We start from the raw sequence: 22017 nt of genomic DNA, 5'->3' as shown, positions 1-22017 counted from the left end.
GGGTAGGGGCCTGTCTGCCCACAGAGCTGGCCCGGCACAGGTGAAATAGTTCTTGCGAGTTAGACCCAAAGGCCTCTAGGTTTTTGGTTTGAGGCAGGTCCTAATTACCAGCTCTTACCAGAAGATGGCGCTGTACCAGCAGTGTTGATCCCATGACAGCATTTGCAGGGTGTATGCAGCATTTTGTATGGTTATTGTTACCATTTTTTTTATTGCTCTTTTCTTCATGGGTATAGACCAAGCAAAGGACTCTACCGAGCCAGCAGAGTTGACCAGGGCTGAAGATGACCGCTGCCTGATAACTCTCCCGTTAACTAACCAGTCTGAGCCTGCTGTAAGTATAAGGACCTTGGGGCAGAATTCTGACCGTGTCCAAGGGGTGCTGGCAGGTGGAAGCTGTGTCTCCCGGCTGGTTCTCCAGTCTCTCCTGGCCAGCCATCGCTGCCTTTTCTTGACTATCCCCTCCTTTAAATTAGGTTCATCAGTTGTAGTTATTTTTCCTTGCCTTTCCCTCAACTTGGCTCTCCAGTGGAATGTGTGACTTGGCTGGCTTTGCCTCATTCCCTCATTTGGGATTTGGAGACTGAGCTTGTGAGAAGCGGCATCATTTCTGGAATCAGACCTGTCATTTAGTTACTGACGGTGGGAACTTGAGGAAATGATGTAACATCACTGGGACTGAGCTTCTTATCTGTGGAACAAAGCTGGTTTGGGCTTCCCTGGTGGCTCAGTGATAAAGAATCCACCTGCCAGTGCAGGAGACGCAGGTTCAATCAGTGGATCTGGAAGACCCCATGAAGAGGGACATGGCAACCCACTCTGGTATTCTTGCCTGGAGAGTCCCGTGAGCAGGGGAGCCGGCAGGCTGCAGTCCATGGGGTCGTAAAGAGTTGGACATGACTTAAGTGACTAAAGAAAGCAATACCTGGTTTATAGTGTGGCCCTCTTAGGACTAAAGACACAATATATGTAAAGCACCTAATACAAGGCTTGGCATGTATCGATGTTCACTCCATTTTCTTATGTGTGATCACATGGACAGACTCTAGAGAAGTGAGATGATTTAGTGTCATATTTTTTAAACAAATATACACCAAAGATTATTTCTACAGATAGATTGTCTTTGAACTTGAACATCTCAAGTTATGATGCTGTTGACATTTTTGTAAGTCTTCCTTTGATGTTTCCCTTAGTAACTGTGAGACACTCTTGATTATCTTTGATGTGGTAAACCTTCTCCTGTGGGTAGGTATCTTTTTTTCTTGTTTTTTTAAGTATCCAGTAGTCACTTGGAGCCAAATTTAATGAAGAAAGAGCCTGATATCTTAGTATTCAAATGATTTTCTTTGGAGGTGTAGAATGATTCCAAAAAGTCTCAAAGGCACCCTACTTACGCAGATGTTTATATATGCATTTTCCTGCAGCAAACAAATACAGCTGATAACTCACTCAAAAAATCAAAACTGGATGATACCCAAAAAGGTCAGATTTTTTTTCTATCTTAAGACTTGTATATTTCAATGTATACTTCAGATGCTTAACAATTTTTGTTTCCCATTTTTATGCTTAAAAGTTACTTCAGAACTCGAGTATTCTGTAGATTTACAAGAATCATCAGCAACAATTCAGTTTCCTACATTAAGTGATGCATCTAGGTAAGTGATTTTCAGAAGTCATAAACCACGTAGATTGTTATTAATGTGACTCGTTAATTGCAGTTTGACTGTCTGGGTTTTCCCCTTTCCTGCATCTGGCCATGCTCCACACAAGGAGAGAGCATTGTGTGCAGTTTTCTGTGAATAATTTCAGCAGGGCCGGAGTGTTCTCTGTCCTACGGGTTTCTACCCCCACTTTCATGGATCACAGCCTTGTCGTGGCCAAGGGATCTGCATAACTCAATGAAGCTATGATCTATGCTGTACAGGGCCCCCCAAGACAGACGGGTCATGGTAGAGACTTCTGACAAAGCGTGGTCCACTGGGGGAGGAAATTGTAGCCCCAGTGTTCTCTTTGGTGATGTAGTTTTCCCTAGCGAACACTGGATACTCCTAGACAGAAAATTCGTATCACTTGGCACTAATTTATTTGCCACTTTTCTATGTAGGCCTCTGAAGAATGGGTCATACATGTGCTTTTTTTTTAACAGCTTTGTTGAAATATAATTGAAATAACATATACCTACGTAAAGTGTACAGTTGGAGTTTTGACATATATCTACATCCAGGAGCCATCACCGCACTCAAGATAAGGACCATATCCATCATCTCCAAGAATTTCTTCCTGCCCCTTGAAAATCCCTCCCTCTTTTTCCATGCCCAACCCTACCCTTGGCAGTCACTGATCTGCTTTGCCACTATAGATGAGTTTGTAGTTTTAAAAATCTTACTTAAATGGAATCAAACTGGAGGCACTCTTTTTTTTTCCCCTAGCATCTTTCCTTCATTGTAATTATTGGGATTGGCCAGGAAGTTTGTTCAGTTTTTTCATCACTTATAGAAAAATCTGAACAAACTTTTGGCCAACCCAGTATTTTGATATTCTTCACGTTGTATCAGCAGTTCGTTCTTTTATGTTATTGAGTGGTATGGAGAATAGTGGATCCATTGTATGGATATACCACAACTTGTCTATCCATTCTCCTGTTGATGGACATTTGAATTTCCAGGTTTTTTGTTGTTACAAGTAAAACCCTTGGGCTTCATATATAAGTCTCTGTGTGGAGGTGGAGGTGGTTTAGCTGCTAAATCATGTCTGACTCTTTGCAGCTTCATGAACTGTAGCCCACCAGCCTCCTCTGTCCATGGGATTCTCCAGGCAAGAATACTGGAGTGGATTGCCGTTTCCTTTTCCAGGGGATCTTCCCGACCCAGGAATTGAACCCCAGTCTCCTGCACTGCAGGCAGACTCTTTACCACTGAGCCACCTGGGAAATGCCTCTGTATGGAGATTTATGTATTCTTTTCTCTTGGGTGAATATATAGGAGTGGGATAGCTGGATCATAATTGGTGTATATTTAGCTTTTTAAAAAACTGCCAAGATGTTTTCCAGTGTCTTTAGAGCATTCTACGTTACCACCAACAGTCAGTCTTTGAGGGTTCTGGTTGCTAGACTTTCTCATCAGTAGGTTCAGTAATATAATTTCATTGATGGATGAACTAAGGAATAAATGAACAGATCCAGTACTGATGTGGGCTGCTTCTTCATCTTTCTACCAGAACCACACAGTCCCACAGTGTGTGATAATTTTCTTTATTTACTTTATTAATTTTTATGTATTGTTATGGCTCCACTTCCCAAACACCATTCTTCTTCTTTGAATTATTAGATATCTTCCTGTGTTGTGTATCTGTTTTAAGGGTTTACTATTTACACATGTAAATTCCAAGTTGTAAATTACATATGCAGCTCTAGGATCTGCATTTGTGCTCAGTCATGTCTGACTCTTTGCAACCCCATGGACTATAGCCTGCCAGGCTCCTCTGTCCGTGGGATTCTCCAGGCATGAATACTGCCATGGGTTGCTGTTTCCTGCTCCAGGGGATCTTCCCAACCCAGGAATCGAACCGGTGTCTCCTACATTGCAGGCAGATGCCTTTACAGCAAAGCAATCTTGGGTACTGCTCAGAGTCTTTTAGCTCTTTCATGTTGAAATAAGTAAAACAGCACGTACAACTGCTTTTACATTCAGACTGAGACCACAGAAGGCAATTCAGGGCTCAGACGAGCACAGGTTTTTCTGTCTCAATGCATAAGGAACTCAGTGAGAAGCAGAGTGGCAGGTAAGGAAAGAGTTTATTAGTTCTTGCCTGGAAAATTCCATGGATAGAGGGCTACAGTCTGGGGGGTCCCAAACAGTCAGAAACGTCTGAGCATGCTCTTGCTAAAAAGGTGTGAGTTGCAGGCAGATGAGAGGGCTTTGAGCGCTTCACAGGTTACATTTTTATAATCAAAGGAACAGCAGGGAGAAGACCACCATATTCCTTATTTTTGAATTAAGCATCCATCATCGGCTTCTCCTCCATGTCAGGCTGGGAAATTTTCTTGTCCCTACATGGTCAGACTGGGACCATCATGGCACCATTCAAATCAGCAGAAGAATGGCTATGAGTGCTAGACTATGGTAAATCATGTCAGGTATCAGTATAATGGGGCTTCCCAGGGGATCAGTCAGTAAAGAATCTGCCTGCCAGTGCAGGAGACGTGGGTTCAATCCCTGGGTCGGGAAGATCCGCCTGGAGAAGGAGATGGCAACCCCCTCCAGTATTCTCACCTGGAGAATTCCGTGGACAGAGGAGCCTGGCAGTTACAGTCCACGGGGTCGTCAAGAGTTGGACACAACTTAGTGACTAAACAACAGCAATCAGTATGATGAGAGTTTTCCACTTTGGAATGTCACCTTTCCCCTCTATTTTTGTTTTCAATGTATCCAGAGGAGCATGTCCTAGGGATCATTAACCTAGTGACCTCAACTGGCAGGATGCAAACATCATTGACTTCATGGCTATTTTTGTTGTTAGTTTCATTGTTAAGCAAGCCTGCTTTGCTTCATGATTTTCCAGTTGCTTTCTGGGGTGATCATTAACTTACGTTGGTCTCCCAAAGTTCCTTAAAGTTCCCCCTCTACCTGTAGTCTCCAAGTGGGATTTTAAACTGGCTCTTTGATTATCCTATTCTAGCCCTCTTCAGACTATACACACGTGCACAATCACATTTAGCATAGGGCTGACTTTTTTAAAAATTGTGACAAAATATACATTACGTACTTTCCCATCTTCACCATTGTAAGTATATGTTCCGTGGCATTAAGTACGCTCACGTTATACAGTCATCATCTCTGTCCATCTCCTGAACGTTTTCCATCTTCCCTGTCTGAAATGCTGTCCCCATTAAACAACTCCCCAATTTAACAAAATTGAAAGATACAGGAGACCTAGAAGGACACACCAAATGGTAAACGACTTGTGATTATGAGTCACTTTGTTTTTGCTCCTTGTGTTTTTTGGTTTCCTATTATGCATGTGTTAACTTTTAAGAAATGAATGTTATTTTAAAAACCTTAAAGATTAGTATACAAAAATCAAATTTCTTTTTGTGTGCTAGCAAATAGATAATAGCAAACCATGTTATCTGAAAAGGGGTTAATATCCAAAATATATAAGGAATGCCTACATTCAATAGCAAAAAAAAAAAAAAAAAATCTGATTAAAAAAAGAGGGGAAAGGCTTTCAACAGACATTTCTCCCGAGGAGATATACAAATGGCCAAGAAGTGTGTGAGAAGATGCTCGACGTCACTAATCATCCAGAAAGGCTTTTGTAGCGCCCAGCTGAGTCTAAGAACCGGGGAGGAAGCGCTGCTGCCTTGCTGGTTTTGTCCTGCCATCCTTGTCTTTATATGCCTCACAGAGATGGGCTCAACAAAGGTTTTGTTTTAAATAGTGAATTGTTGGCAGGCAGAAGGTGTATGGAAATGGATTGCAAGACAAGGAGTTTGCCACAGAATGGGGTACTTTCCGTGTGCTGGGCTCACAGTAGACAAAGGCCCCATGGCAGAAAAAAGAAGGGCAAAGGTGTTGGTGCCGCAGTTCCGTTAATTCAACATATTTTGCTTTCAGGAAAGATTCTGCTTCTGAGGATAATAGAAAGCAAGAAACAAGGATGTCGGTAATGGAATCACTTTCATTGTTTTGGGCAGTCCTTCCCGTTTTAGTTATTTGCATACCATCTTCAAACTTTGCCTTGGCTCTGCGTCTTTACGTTTCTCAGTTTAATTTATCTTAAGGTCTTTTTAAAAGGAAGTATTTCACTTTCAAGTGGAAAATCAGCCTTTTCTAACAAATAGTTGGTAAAGCCCCCAAGTAAGTACAATGGAGAATAGCAAAGTTATATCGAACTGTAATACTTTTCCTTGTATTAGGCTTTGAGCCAAAAGTCTGTCCTTGCTTTGTTAAAAAAGACATCTGTATACTTAAGGCTGATTCATGTTGTTGTATGGCAGAAACCAATACCACATTGTGAAGCAATTATCCTTCAAATGAAAAGTAAATTTAAAAGATTGTGAAGTAAAAGAGAAGTGTTAAAGACTTTCTAGCAGCTGATTTACTCTGAATAGAATCAGAAGTGTTAATGAATTGAAAAGAAACTTTCTGCTCTAAGTCAGTGATGTTTTGTTCCTACACTGTCCACTTCCGTCTCTCTGTGGCTCTTCCTTTGGAAGCAGAGTGCTTTAAATCTATTATCACTGCATTAAAAAGAAATCTGTATGTGAACAATAAATGGGATTTCTGTTCCTAAAATTGAGATCATGGATTTCAAACAAGCAAAGTTCCTTCTGGCTTTCTTTTAGCTGTAGTTCTCAGTCCTGTGGGCTAGCATTTTGAAGTTGGTGGTAGCACAAAAGCTGGTGCACCAGCTTTTGGAAAGTTACCTGCAATCTCTACAATTATGATTAGAGGATTTTGTTATCTTCTACAACAGCAGCTATCTAAGCATATCATCATCTTCTTTTTCTCCCTTCTTTGTGCTCCTGTGCCCTTTTATTATGTAAGACAGCCTAGTCTTCTACAAGGAGTTACTTCTCTTTTGCCTAACTTCACGGTCATGCGTTTAATTGTCCGTAAATGCTACTGGGATCCTTTCAGCAGTTCTCATGTGTCACCTGTGTTTGTAAAAGTTTGATTATAGGAAGCACCTTTTCTCGGAGAGTAATCAAGATTCAAGTAGTAGTGGCAGTGAGCTGTCTTGGGCCGGTAACCGAAAAAGGAAATCCTTGAAGTCGTATCCTAGTAGGAAAAAGACAAGAACCAGAAGAAGCAACATAAGAAGTGGGTCTAGTATGTGTTTTCTTTCCAGTCACTTTTCAAATGAATCAGTAGGTGTTACTTTTTGCGGGATGTGATGGGAAGGGGTATGATCACGTGATCCTGCTACCGTTACACGGGAGAGGGAAAATGTTCATATGTGAAACAGTACTAAAGAATATGGAATCGACCAATAATTGTGAAATATGAACTACAGATAAATGGAGTAAAGAGTTCAGATAAGAGGAGTTTGATGTAAGCTGACATAAGCTGAAATCTTCAGGAAAAGCTTCAAGGAAGGCTGGGTGGGACCTCAGCTAATCCTTGGGAAAAGAATAGGACTTGAAGACGTATGGAGAAGAGAAAGCATTCTGGTTAGGTAAAACTAGAAGAACCTGGGCCGGTCCACTGGGCAAGATGGCAGCCCAAAGGGAGGAGGGTGGCAGAGGACGAGATGGTTAGGTGGCATCACCAACTCGACGGACACGCGTTTGAGCAAACCCCGAGAGAGAGTGAAGGACGGGAAGCCCGGCGTGCTGCAGTCCGGGGGTCGCAAAGAGTCGGACCCGACTGAGCGACTGAACAACATCAAGAACATAAGCAGGGCGTCCAGAAACAGCCTCTGGAGCAAAGGTTCACGCTGGCCAGAGAGGAACAAAGCCGAGTGATTAGGGAGCTGGACATTCCAGCAAGCTGTGGGAGTGGGGACTGCTTCTGGAGCGCATTTTGTGTTTCTCATAAGTGAGCTTACCCATTGGGCTCCTGTTTGCTTTCCTTCTAGTTTTGCCTCTGTTTCCTCCCAGCAGTGGCAGTGACCTTGAGAAAGATCAAGTAAGTAAATTGTTTCTGTGCTGCCATGTGCCCTTTATGGTGTCAGTTTGAAACAAGTTGATCTGTTTAGGTTTGAACTACCTTTATTTTAAAAACAGCTCCTTTCCGGAATGGAAAAATAACAAACCACTTTCAGTAGACACTTCAAGGAGTTCCAATCATTTAGTATGAATCTTGGGCAAAGATTTAGGATCTTTTTGTTTTGTTTTTTGGTTGAAAATTTATTGAAAGATGTTTATCACGAAGTATGCTTGAAATCTGGACTTTTCTGATTTCCTGCAAATATGTGTTCTTTTGAATTCGTATTTTAAACTTCTTGATTTAATTCTCCTCTTAGTTTTCAGTTTGTGGACATGTTATTCACAAAGATTTTAATTATTTAAATTATGTTGCCAGAGGTTGAAATGCCTTCAGGCTTACATAAATATTGAATGAACCCCGAAGTTTTCTTAAATCCCTTCAGTTATACTTGTTTTATAGGAAAGTAGTTAAGAACATGGACATGAGTGTCCTCCAGACCAGTTCAGAGATTAATTTACCATGTTTTTAGCTGAATTACCTCTCTCAGCAGTTGGCTTTTGTCCTTTGTTGAATGAAATGAGATGTAGTGTATATAGTATAGTATGTGTGTGTATATGATTATATTTATATATCATGTATATAAATATCATATTCTATATGTATATGATTATATACCACATATAAAACATATACATATATACATGATTATGTATTGTTACATATAATATATAATCATGTATATATGTAACACATATTTTATATGTGTGTGTGTATATGCAGACACACAAAAACACATACACTACAGAATTAGTGCAGAGTGTTTAAGAATTTTCTAGTTGTACTTTTTACTTTCACTATAAAACATATAATCATGTATATATGAAATATATTTTATATATGGTATATAATGTGATATATAATCACATGTATATAGTATGTGATGTATATTATAATTTGTACATTCATATAGAATACATACACTTATATATAAATATATATATTATATATATATGTGTATATACACACGAAATCACAGATATACTACAGAATATAGTGTGAAGTGTTTAAGGATTTTCTACAGGCAGCGCTGGGATTCTGAGGACATCAACAGCACCCTGCTCACCTGTACACAAATACAATATGTTTAGTGCTCTAATGGGATCTGGCCGTGGTGCTGGTGGTAAAGAACCCACCTGCCAATGCAGAAGCTGTGGGTTCGATCCCTGGGTTGGGAAGATCCCCTGGAGAAGGAAATGGCAACCCACTCCAGGATTCTTGCTGGGGAAATCCATGGACAGAGGAGCCTGGCGGGCCACAGTCCATGGGGTCACACAGAGTCGGACACAACCGAAGCAACTTAGCACAGCACAGCGCTCCAATCATAGCTCGTTATCTGCCCTCCCCCTACCAGCCTTCTTCCATCTGACCAGGGGGACTCCTACGTTCTACAATGACAGGGAGTGTTTATAGCTCAAACTATAAGCCAGAGCAAGTACCTAAATATTTGTTGAGTAGTTCAACCTGAGATAAGGAGTTATCAGAAACAGACCACAGAAGGACTTCCTGGTGGTCCAGTGATTGAGACTTGACTTCCCAGGGCGAAGGGTGCAGGTTTGATCCCTGGTTGAAGATCCCATATATTTCTGAGCCAAAAAACCAAAACATAAAACAGAAGCAATATGTAACAAATTCAATAAAGACTTAAAAAATAGTCCACATCAAAAAATCTTAAAAAAAAGGCTCAAAGAACAGTTTTTAACAATATACAGCTTTAAAAAAAATTAGGTGCCAAAAAACATCAAAGCTTTGAGAATCTGCAAATTTAATATATGCAGCTGCCAGGAAGTCTGTGGTGAGTCTCAGTGAGGGCACTGCTGACTTTATAGAGACATTGGAAGCTGACACTGACGTCTCTGTGCTGGAGTTTAAGAGAATAACTTAGAGCAAGGGTTGGCAAACCTTTCCTGTGGAGGGTCAGGTAGTAAATATTTTGGTCTCTTCGGGCGGGTGGTTTCTGGGGCAGCTGTTCAGCTCTGCCATTGTAGCATGTGGGCAACCACATGTGCAGTACTCAAGTGCATGGACGTGTTGTGTTCCAATTAAACTTTATTTATGAAAACTTCATTCCCATTGAGCTGTAGTAATTTGTTGACTCCTGGTTTAGAGCAGTGGTTCTCAGACTTTGGTGATCATTAGGATGACCAGAATGGTCACCAGAAATGCAGATCACTGGGTCCTGTCCCCAGAATTTTCAACTGAGTGTGTTGTCAGTGGGGCTTAAGAATTTGCATTTCCATCAAGTTCTCAGGTGCCGCTGAGGCTGTGGTCTGGGACCACACTTCGAGAACTTAGTCAGCTTTGAGTTAGTTTATTGATTCATGACCTAATGTGCTTCTCGCCCTGGGATCTTATGGTCTTACTGTTTCTTTTTTCAAATAGATCATGTCCAATTCTTAAACATTTAAAAAGGATATTGGAAGTGTCTTGGAATGTTTTGATAACTTGCTTTGAGTGATTTTGACTGTTAGCACTTTATAAAAAGTACTATGTTTTAGGTTAAAATTCTAACACCCTTATTGAAAGATTCCTCCAAGCAAAATAATGTCACACCTCCCAAAATTTCTGGAACCGAATTTCAGAGTAGTTCTGCCTTTTTAACTCCTGAAGATTCTGCCCAGAAAACAGGTATGTGATTTTCTGTTGATTTACATAGAAAAAATTATATTTTGGAAATGGTAGTTTAAAAAAGCATAATATGTTTCTCTTAATATCTGTTGAAGAAAGTGTGAAGGTATGATTGATTAATCTTCTCTTTCTTGTCCTGATTAACAAAAGACAGAGGACTTTGTGTTTTAATTCCATTTAACATTTGAGATCACCTTGTGTGTAAGAATTGCTGGTGTTCATCTGCTTTTAAAATAGCAACAAATGCAAATGGTGGTTGATTGCAGGGTTTGGGAAACTTTTTCTGTAGAGCAACAGGTAGTATTTATTTTTTGCTTTTTTGGCCCTAGAGTTTCTGTTGCAACTATTCAACTCTGCGTTCGTAGTCCCAAATCAGTCACAGACAAGATGTAAACTAATGGCTGTATCTGTGTTTCCATAAAACTTTATTTATAAAACTAAGTGGCAGACAGGATTTGACCTGAGGGGCCAGGGTGTGCCGACCCTTGACTTATAAGGTTTATCTCAGCCCCCACTGTATTTTATTGAAACAATTGACATCTTTTAAATTGGTGAGTGTCAGGATATTGTTTTCTTCACCTTTATCACCCTACAGCTTAGCACATTGGCAGGCACTTAGCAGGCACGAGTGCCAGCCTCTTAATTTGGCTGCCGCTGGAAGAAAAGAAGTAGGGAAAGAAAAATAGGAAGGAGGGAAATGCAGCATTAGAGAGCAAGGGGAGTAAAGGGACAGATCTGAGAGAGGAAAGAGAACTACAGCAGTGAGGTCACAGAATTCTTGCCGTGTATTTGGAGCCACATGGGCAGCTACTAAAGGTGCTGACCTATTGGAGGTAACTGGCTATTCATTTCATCTACAAACCTGTAAACCTAATACCCATGTATACTCTGAAAGATACAAAGTGTTTTTTGGTTTGAGTTTTTTTCTTTTTCTTTTTTTATAACTGTATCCCTTACAGGGGGCAGGGTATGTTGAAATTTAATTTATAGATTGATAGATATAAATTTAATTTATAGATAGAAGCAGATTTCCTCATTTGCTTCTTCGTGTGTTTATTCTCTTATAACTATTCATTCTCTCCAATACTCAGAACTTCACAGTCCCAGCCCACTGAGTGATTTCTCTTCCTTGGAGCGCTCAGGTGTTGAAGAAAATGTATCTAAGGTACTGTTTAATTGTTGGTTATTTATCTGGCTTTCCAGAATTGATATTATACTTAATGTACTGGCTTATTCCTTCCTAAGGGATGATGTAATACCGTGAATTGCTTATTTTGACATAAATACATGTATTTCTGACCACCTCTTTATTTTTTTTTTAAGACTGTGGCCCCAGAGTCATTGATGAAAAGTACTAGTTTCAAACATAAACTGCAAAACATGGAAGACAGAGGTGAGAGAATTCTAAACTTTTTTATTTTCTGTGGAATTAAGCAAAATTAATCTGAATTTGGCTGATAGGGCTGTTACTCAAATTGAGGCAGATATAATCACTATACAGAGTGACAGTTGCCAGACCTTGGAGAGGGCTGTGAGTCTGCTTCCCTGCTCTGAGTGGTAAGCTGGTACGGGAGGAGCAGGGGTTTCACTCCTGAAACAGGGAGGTCTGTGTCAGGAAGCACATGGCCTGGGATCCGAGTCCTGTCACTGAGCAGGCCTCCTCTCTGCCCCCAGGGGAGGTATTGAAGTCCTGCACTGTTAGAGCATTGTTGCTTTCTCGCTTCAGATCTGTTAACGTTTGCGTAAAATAGGTACTGCGATATCGGGTGCCTATATATTTACAGTTTTTACCTTCTTTGTATGAATCGATCCATTTGTCGTTATGTAATGACCCTCTTTTCGCGTTACTTTTTTTAACCTAAAGTCCATTTTTCTGATAATCTACAGTAGATACATAAAAAATAAAGGAAAGAGAAACAAAACATACTGCTGTAGAAAATGGATGGCAAAAGGAAACAGCAAGAGAGGGACCACAAAAGCAAGTGACACAGAGGCGTTAGTGAGTCCTTAAAAATCAGTGACTACTTTAAGTGTAAAGAGATTAAACTGTCCAATCAAATGACAGAGAGTGGCTTCATGGATAAAAATAATAAGACCCAGCTATATGCTGCCTGCAGAGACTCAGCTTTAAGGATGCACAAAGGCTCAAAGTGAAAGAATGGAAAAGGGTATTCTATGCAAGTGGACGGGGCTCCCCTGGTGGCTCAGTTGGTAAAGAATCCACCTGCAGTGCAGGAGAGCCAGGTTTGATCCCTGGGCAGGGAAGATCCCCTGAAGAAGGAAATGGCAACTCACTCCAGTATACGTGCCTGGAGAATCCCATGGACAGAGGAGCCTGGTGGGCTACAGGGGGTCACAAAGAGTCAGACATGACTTAGGAACTAAACTAAGGGTCCCCTGGTATATGAGGAATTCTTTTCCACTGCTTTTGAAATTCTCTCTGTGTGTTTGATTTTAGACAGTTTTGTTATAGTGTATCTTAGAGAAGATCTTTGTGAGGGAATCTTTGGGGAGTTTATGAACTTCCTGAACTGGGATGTCCAAATATCTCACCAGATTTTGCAAGTTCTCAGCCATTATTATTTTCTTAAATTTTATTTGTTTATTTTTGGCTGTACCTGGGTCTTCGCTGCCGCATGGGCTTTTCTGGAGTTGCGGTGAGCAGGGGTTGCTTTTCGTTGCAGTACACAGGGGTTGCTTTTCGCTGCAGTACACAGGGGTTGCTTTTCGTTGCAGTACACAGGGGTTGCGTACACAGGGGTTGCTCTTCGTTGCAGTACACAGGGGTTGCTCTTCGTTGCAGTACACAGGGGTTGCTTTTCGTTGCAGTACACAGGGGTTGCTTTTCGTTGCAGTACACAGGGGTTGCTTTTCGTTGCAGTACACAGGGGTTGCTTTTCGTTGCAGTACACAGTACACATTGTGGTGGCTTCTCTCGCTGGGGTGCGCAGGCTTTTGTAGTTGAGGCACGTGGGTTCAGTAGTTGTGGTTCCCAGGCTCTGAAGCACAGGCTCAGTAGTTGCAGCGCACGGGCTTGGTTGCTCTGCAGCATGTGGGATCTTCCTAGGCCAGAGATCGAATCCACGTCTCCTGCGTTGGCAGGCAGACTCTTTACCAACTGAGCCACCCAGGAAGCCTGACATTATTTTCTTAAATAGCTTTCTGCTCCTTTTCCCTCTTTGCTCCCTCTGGGGCTCCGAAAAAGTATAGATTGTTTCCTTTTTTAAAAAATTGGGTTATCATTGACAGGTAGCATGTTAATTTCAAGTGTATGACATCAGTTCAGTTCAGTCGCTCAGTCGTGTCCGACTCTCCGCAACCCCATGAATCACAGCACGCCAGGCCTCCCTGTCCAGCACCAACTCCCGGAGTTCACTCAAACTCAAGTCCACAGAGTCGGTGGTGCCATCCAGCCATCTCATCCTCGGTCGTCCCCTCCAGGAATCCTGGAGGGCTCTTGGGAGTGTGCAAAATGAGCCAGCTCCAGGGTGGGCTTGTGTGTGGGCGAGGCATCCAGATTGTTTGTGGTGTCCATGGACCAGCTGCGGGATGATCCCGCAGGTGATGCGTGCCCAGCAGCTCTTGAAAAAGCTTCCTTATGGGGTGACTGAAGGCTTCCTTATGGGGCCCCCGAGGCAGGTAGTAGGATCTGCGTCCCTTCAATGCTCCCTGAGAACCCTGGATGCTGTTCTCCAAGCCCCTCCCCACCCCAGGCCATGTAATGTACCTCAGGATTCTGGATGGAGCAAGAAAGAAATTGTCTTCTTTGCCTGGGGTAACTGAGCACTCACCCAGACGCTCTTGCCTTCCCCTGAGGGAGAAAGCTTGAGCTCAGAGGGTTTCTCTTGGGCCTGAGCTGGGCTGCCCTGAGCATGCGCTGATGTGGCTCAAGTGAGACGGTCCTTGTTATCCTCTCGGATGCGTCCAGTCAGATATTTTTCCTTGTCCAACAATGTGCAGGTCTTCACACTGGACTCTCAGACTTCCACAAAGTCCCTTTTGTCAGGTGATTTTCAAAACCTGGTGTCCTTTGGGGAAGACAGTAGGAAACCGCTGTTTGGCTCTTTTGCTCGTGGGCTGCTGTTTTAATCTTTGCCCTGGAACTTTGAATGTGCTGGGCTCCCAGAGCTGTGGACAGACAGGATGACTAATCACTGATGATTCTGCATTCTGCCCTCATCGTGTACTTTCTTTGAAAGGGGCTTCCGGGGGCTCAGTAGTGAAGAAACTGTCTGCAATGTGGGAGACCCGGGTTTGATCCCTGCGTCGGGAAGATCCCCTGGAGAAGAAAATAGCAACCCATTCCAGTATTCTTGCCTGGAAAATCACATGGACAGAGGAGCCTGGCAGGCTACAGTCCATGAGGTCACAAAGAGTCACGCACAACTTAGCGACTAAACAGCAACAACACAACTTAGAAAATAAGAATAAGAAATTTCGAAAATGAATAAGAAACTTAGAAAATGCTATCACGTAGTGATGAACCTCTGCAGAATTCCGTGTTTGAATAATCATCTATACATACTCACAAATCAGTGTTTCTTATTAATTGGTTTGTGTGTGTGTTCTCAGTTGTGTCTGACTCTTTGCGACCTCATGGACTACAGCCCACCAGGTTCCTCTGTCCGCGGGATTTCCCAGGCAAGAGTACTGGAGTGGGTTGCCATGTCCTCCTGCAGGGGATCTTCCCAACCCAGGGATCAAACCTGCATCTCTTGAGTCTCCTGCATTGGCAAGTGAAATGCATTAATCCAGACAAAAGATTTTTCAATGGTCTCCATCACACTGATAAATTCAACAATAAAGATTGTCTTTAACTTTTCAGATTCTTAGCCTAGTACACACTGGTAGAATAAACAGAGGAATTGGCATTAGGAAGGTACCTCCATAGGAAGGGCATTTTGATAAAAAAGACTTTTCTTGTCCCAGTGAAGGCTCTTGACCTTTATCATTTATGGCCACATGGTGTCCCTTCAGAGTAAGATTTTTTTTAATGCCTCAACTTGGGAGAACTTGGCTATTCATCATAGGGTTCTGTGTGGCACTAAAAATTGTTTTCATCAGAAATATGAGTAAATAAATGCAATATGGACACCAAATTATTCACTACATACAACCTGTGCCCAAAATAAGTTCGGAAGCTCCTCAGATTGCAAAAGCCCTCACCTTTCACAGCGATGAAGGCACCTGTGTCCGAAAGCAAGTGGCCACTTCTTTAGCAGCCACCGAGAACCAGCATTCATTCGAGATCACCTTAGTTTCGGCCACCGTGTGTTTACTGCCTGTGTTCATTTTTTAAGTGTTGCGTGTACATAGTTTTAGCCCCTTTATGAGAATGTCCAAAAGTCTTGGTTTAAAGAGGCATGCAGTTGCCATCGGAGAAGGCAATGGCAAGCCACTCCAGTACTCTTGCCTAGAAAATCCCATGGATGGAGGAGCCTGGTGGGCTGCAGTCCGTGGGGTCGCTGAGGGTCAGACACGACTGAGCGACTTCACTTTCACTTTTCACTTTCACACATTGGAGAAGGAAATGGCAACCCACTCCGGTGTTCTTGCCTGGAGAATCCCAGGGACGGGGGAGCCTGGTGGGCTTCCGTCTATGGGGTCTCACAGAGTCGGACACGACTGAAGTGACTTAGCAGCAGCAGCAGTTGCCATGGAAACAAAGCTGAGTCAGCTGCATCACTTAGGACCTGCTTTAAGGAGTGCGCTGGTTTCCCTAGAGGAGGCTTGTTCTCTCTGGAGAGTCGCTCCTCTATTTCAGGTAAAGTAATTTACAAGATGGCCCCTTCCAAAGGGTTTTCTGTACCAGATTATTTCCATGTTGCTGAAGTGGGCCGTCTGGGATGATCCCCATTTAGTAGGTTCACAGATTCCAAGCAGCTTGTTCAGGGAACCATCACGTTATTTACACAGTGTTCCTGGATTCCTCTCTCCATTGGAGGTAACTATTATATCATCTATGCCAGTAGATGCTTTGTTTATCCATGGGTGGGGCATGAACATTCAAGGCCATGCTTTGAGCTATTGCTACAAATGTCAGGAGAGGGGGAAAAAAAACCCAGAAGAGGCAAAAGGGGCAGAAAGGAGAAAAATGTAAAGAAACATAGTAGTTATTCATGAGTACCTAACTGGGGCTAGCTAGAATTCTTTCTAAGTGGTTTCTTTGGGTCTTGACCAGGGTGTAGGCACCATGTGAGATTTAAGCCTGAGTGCTGTTTGTTCTGAGGCTGGAAGAGGCCTGGGTTGTGTCTGGATTCTTTCCTGGATTTTAAAAGATCATTTAGCCTTGAAACAATGCAACTCCCTAGCAAATACCCATCCGACTCGAAGGACGTGAGTTTGAGCAAGCTCTGGGAATTGGTGATGGACAGGGAAGCCTGGTGTCCTGCAGTCTGTGCGGTCCCAAGGAGTCGGATACAACTGAGCAACTGAACTGAACTGATACTTTTCAAACAAAGGAACACACCTGAATCTTAAAGCAGTGAAAAGAGATAGTTGTACCTCTCCAGGTTGAGAGTATTGCTTATGCTTTTCAGTTTTTTTTTTTTTTAGACGAGAGAAGCTGGATGTGAGCTCTTTCAGGTTCCGCGTGAGAATGTGATCACCTACACTAGTGAGGCCCTCGTTGAGACAACCCTCAGTCCGGTGCTGAGGCTCCATGTCACCAGCAGGTGGCGCCCTCCTTGAGCTGATCCGATCAGCTTCCAAGGGCCAGTCTGCCTGGAAACCTTGCTACCTTGCCCCTTTAGCCGGGAGCCCTGGTTGATGCCAACCATGACTGCTTTCCATCTAAGCCAGCCCGTATTCTTGTAAGGAGAGTGCTCCTGCACGTCCCTGAGCTCATCAAAGGGTGCTCGGGCCCTCTTTCAGGCATCAGCACACCTCATGCTTTGAGACGTGTCCTTGGTCAACGTGCCAAATGATAAGCAATTTGTAACAAGGCGGGAACACGTTTCACTTGCTGCTCATCACGGCTAGATATTCACTGGCAAAAAGAGAGCAAGATAAACCTGGGAACAAGGAGACATGTGTGTGTGATTATCAGTGTGTTCCGCTTGCCTTCAGACAGAGCCGACCGTCACGTCACTGAGTGGAAACAGCCACGGTTGGAAGACGGTGGTGAACCAGGGGCCCTTTCCTCGGTGGCAGAAGAAGCTGAGTTGTCAGGTAACGCTGGGCACCCAAATGTTTCAGATGTGTGAGCACTGAGTGTCCCAATGTGCACTACAAGGCAGCTAGAGTTTTCAGATCATCATAGCTGCAGTAAAAATGAAGCGCTTTGTCTTCAGACATAAGTAAATTGTTGCACAAACTGTAGATAAAAGCAAGCACTATCTCCTCCTGGCATTTCTATTTCGGCCTCTTAAGTCTTTGTGGCAATTTCCAGGCCCCAAGTGTTCTTAAGCTTACAGATATCTGCTTTAGTAAACCCAAATGTTTGTGTTAGAAATATCCACTCCACAGATGAAGGAGAATGATCTGAAATGTCTGCGTACGTGGGGTTGGCCTTCTGGATGAGCGACACGCCTATCCTTTGAAACAAAAGGCTCTAAGAAGGCCAATTTGGAGGCCCCCAGGTACTCGAAGCAGGTAGTAAGAGCCAGGCAGCCCTGCGTTCCGATCCTAGAGCTGTCAGTGTGAGCTCGTACCAGTTGTGTGATCTGTATGAAAAGTGGACGTGAACAGTGCCTGCTTCACTTGGATTTTGTGAGAATTAAATGAGTTGGTCCACACAGTGCCAGACCCTTCATGAGCCCTTGTAAAGCCTCTTGGCACCCTGAAGCTGTTAAATGCCAGTCCCCAGTACTCTTGCCTAGAAACTCCCATGGATGGAGGAGCCTGGTAGGCTGCAGTCCATGGGGTCACTCAGTCGGACACGACTGAGCGACCTCACTTTCACTTTTCACTTTCACGCATTGGAGAAGGAAATGGCAACCCACTCCAGTGTTCTTGCCTGGAGAATCCCAGGGACGGGGGAGCCTGGTGGGCTGCTGTCTATGGGGTCACACAGAGTTGGACACGACTGAAGTGACTTAGCAGCAGCAGCAGAATTACCTATCACGTTATCCTGGAGACCTCTTACAACACCTCAGCCTGCTTCTTAGACGTACTCTGATTTAAGGTGCAATCAGTTGCTCTGATTTAAGGTGCTGGGAAAGTTTGTTGAAATGGGCACTTGCCAGACAGTGAGTTTTGGTGGGAAGCCGTGTGAAGCATTGGCTGAGGACTCTTGGCTTAAGTTGGTCTGGTCAGTCACGGTCGGAGTCAATCTTGCTGCCGCCACGAACTTCTGTGGGTCATGAAGTCCGTGACCCACAGAAGCCAGCGGGTCTTTTCTGGGTCATGCCTGAGTTTCTAAAGGACTTTCCATGCTCTGGGCAGCAGGCAGGCTGAGCACACCTACTTTGAGCCCTTTGTTAGTTTTACTTAATGTTGTATTCTTCTTGTGCAGAAGGCATTTCAACTTCATCCTTAAACGTTACGCCAGAGAACTTCAAAGGTTCTGTGATGATCACTGCTTTTGAAAACTTCACTAGAGAACTGAAAAGAAACTATGAGGTAATGGCCCAGTAAAAATGAAAAGCTAGCTCACTGTGCATTTGAAGTAACAGGTTCACATTCATTAATACCACTGTTGTCCTACCTGTGTGAAGGTGCGCCCGAGTCTCTGGGGAGGTACATTTGTCCTAGCTGTGTTTGCTCAATTTAGTGTCTTTGTGAATTGTGGTTTGTATTTATAAGACATCTGTTCTGGGGACATCCCTGGTGGTCCAGTGGTTAAGAATCCAAGTTCCGCTGCAGGGGGCATGGGTTCGATCCGTGGTCGGGGAACTAAGATCCCACATGCTGCACTGTGTGGCTCCCCCAAAAAAACCCAAAAACAAAACTCCAGCTTAAACCAGCTCAGCTATTCCTTGTCCATTTGCTATCATGGGACCAGATGGACCTGTATGGAAAGGCTTTGGTTTTCGTTGATTGCAGTCTCAGAAAACGGGACAAGCGGGAAGCAATGATTTGGTCACAGTGATAGACAAGGGAGGGCCGGGGACCGCGTGGATGAGAGAGGCGTCTGGGACGGAGAGGAAGGTGGGCTGGGTGTGGGTGGTCAGCTGACGAGGGCAAATCTGCGAGAGACCACACGCGCAGGCCGTCACAGAACCTTGTCTGCAAGACGCCTTTGAAACCATTTGCGTCCCCTCCATCTCCCTACTGTTTATAAATCCCTAAGGAATTCTTTGTTAGCACATTTGAGAAAAGTACTTATGGTCTCACCCTCACGTATATTCATTGAACTAACTTGAAAGATATCCAGTCTTATTTTCTGCAATACTAATGTAAGCTGGTTTATAATGGAAATTTGTTCGTGATATTCAGTATGTATATCAATGCCATGAATATAAGTTTTCCTATTTTAGCTTATTGTCCTTTATTGATATCAAACCTGAGGTAATAATAATACATGAAATGCACAGTGCTTAGTGATGATGTTTGCAGTGAATATTACCTGTGGGCGGCATCTTTTTAATACGAAGCTTACATCCAATTTGTGTAGTTCTGTTTAACCCAGATGTGCTCATTTTGTTGTTGTTATGGTTTAGCTTAGGTACAGAAGGAGCCCGCTTTATTCAAAAAATGCAAAGGAAGTACCAGATTGCCTGATAGAACTTTTAAACCAGATACATCATCACAGGTAAGTGTTGGGTTTCAACGCAAGTTTATGGAAATGTGATTCTTCAAAACAATATTTCCAAGGGGAAAGAAGAGAAAGGAGATGTATATTCTTAAGACAGGAAACATCTAGAGGAAAATATGGAGTATCTCTGCAATAAGATTCAGTTCAGTTCAGTTGCTCAGTCGTGTATGACTCTTTGCGACCCCATGAATCGCAGCACGCCAGGCCTCCCTGTCCATCACCAACTCCCGGAGTTTACCCAAACTCATGTCCATCGAGTCGGTGATGCCATCCAGCCATCTCATTCTCTGTCGTCCCTTTCTCCTCCTGCCCCCAATTCCTTCCAACATCAGGGTCTTTTCCAATGAGTCAGTTCTTCACATCAGATGGCCAAAGTATTGGACTTTCAGCTTCAGCATCAGTCCTTCCAATGAACATCCAGGACTGATTTCCTTTAGGATGGACTGGTTGGATCGCCTTGCAATAAGATTAGAGATGTCTTTGTCACATCCAGCAGTCCGGTGAAGTTTGTTGCTCTTGTTTTTTTCGCAGACTGAATAAACTAGAACAGTTTCACGGTTTTGTTCTTCAAGAGCTGAGCAATCTTGACAAGGATTTTGAGGTTCTTCAACACCTTGAGGATGATGTTCTGGTAAGTTCTTTTTGTTTGGAACATTCTCTGTGACTTAAGAGGATGTGTTCTGGTATAGAAAAACTGTCAACTGCTTCAACCAACCCACCTCTTGTTCAATTTTAGGAATTTTGGGGGAAGCAGTCAGCTGACCTGAAATCATTCTGTGAACTGCAGTTCCAGAGGTATTTTGGTTTTTTTTTAAACAAGTATCTTTTCTAGAAGTATCTTCGTTGAAGTAGGAGGTATTTAGCTAAAGTATGAGTGGTTGATGCTGGTAAAACCTTACTTAGGGAGCTAATTAGCTGCATCTTTTCTAACCAGCTGCTTCTGTGGGACTCCCTGGGCATAGAGCATGGCTTATGATACTGATCAAGATGTATACATTTTGAAAAGCATAAACAGGATCATCCAAACTTTATTTTTTGGGGGGGATACACATTGCTTTCTTTTTAAGCAAGATTTTTTAAAATGAAAATAGATTTTGAAAAAGAAATCAAGGTTTCTGAGTGAACAGTTGATTTTCAGTTGAACTGTGTACTTGATAGAATATATTCGACACACCTTATATATGTAGTATACGTATACACTTTTTTGTTTTTTAATTTTACTTACGTAGTTTATTTTTGGCTGTGCTGAGTCTTTGTTGCTGCACCATTTCTCTGGTTGTGGTGAGGGAAGGCCACTCTTTGTTGTGGCGTGCAGGCTGCTCACTGCAACGGCTTTCTCGTTGCAGAGCAGGGGCTCTGGGCGTGTGGGCCTCCATAGTTGTCATGTGTAGGCTCAGTCGTTGCGGTGCATGGACTCAGATGCCCCCGAGGTATGTGGGATCTTCCAGGACCAGGGATCGAACCTGCATCCCCTGCCTTGGCAGGCGGATTCTTAACCCACTGGACCACCAGGAAAGCCCATTTTTAAACATGTATGTGTCCATTTTAAAACAACATGTAGGTTTATCTTGTTGCATGTTCCTCTCACTGTGGTTAGCCCGTGTCCATTCTGAGGCTGCTGCTTCTATCCATTTGGAATAGTTTCCTCTTTCTAGAGGGGAGGAAGCGGGCAAATGGATCGTGAAGTCCTATACTCTGGTGCTTGTGCCCTGGGAGGAATTCTAGTGTTTTTTCTTTCTCAAATCAAAAGGGATCCCTATGTAAATTTATACTAACTAAAGCCTTCTCTATCATCTAAGAATCAGCTTTTATCACAGAAATCTGTCATATGGTTTCAAAAGGGATATTATTCTGATCATACCATGTATTTCAAATCAGAACAAAAACTGTCAATGTTTGAATTAGCCATCCTACTGTTTTCTCAGTTAATATAAGGGATAACATTGACAGTATAGCCTCTAGATTTTCAAAGTTCTTTCAAAC

The 22017-nt window shown here is 43.0% G+C and overlaps 1 protein-coding gene across 1 annotated transcript in view; it reads left to right on the top strand.

Annotated features, from left to right (window-relative positions):
* Nucleotides 1–22017, top strand: part of SYCP2L (synaptonemal complex protein 2 like) — a 52716-nt gene that overhangs the window by 25820 nt on the left and 4879 nt on the right. The window contains exons 21-34 of the mRNA XM_088831265.1: nt 237–334; nt 1425–1482; nt 1574–1655; nt 5616–5664; nt 6674–6824; nt 7582–7631; nt 10208–10337; nt 11429–11502; nt 11661–11730; nt 17406–17507; nt 18796–18899; nt 19940–20031; nt 20566–20665; nt 20771–20829. Coding sequence (XP_088687391.1) covers nt 237–334; nt 1425–1482; nt 1574–1655; nt 5616–5664; nt 6674–6824; nt 7582–7631; nt 10208–10337; nt 11429–11502; nt 11661–11730; nt 17406–17507; nt 18796–18899; nt 19940–20031; nt 20566–20665; nt 20771–20829 — 1219 coding nt within the window. The remainder of the gene's footprint in view (nt 1–236; nt 335–1424; nt 1483–1573; nt 1656–5615; nt 5665–6673; nt 6825–7581; nt 7632–10207; nt 10338–11428; nt 11503–11660; nt 11731–17405; nt 17508–18795; nt 18900–19939; nt 20032–20565; nt 20666–20770; nt 20830–22017) is intronic.

This window comes from Moschus berezovskii, chromosome 23, assembly GCF_049115385.1.
Source record: "Moschus berezovskii isolate FMDL1 chromosome 23, NW_MosBer_1.0, whole genome shotgun sequence".
Classification (NCBI taxonomy): domain Eukaryota; kingdom Metazoa; phylum Chordata; class Mammalia; order Artiodactyla; family Moschidae; genus Moschus; species Moschus berezovskii.
The sequence above is the reverse complement of the archived record's forward strand: the minus strand, read 5'-3'. Positions and strand labels throughout refer to the sequence as shown.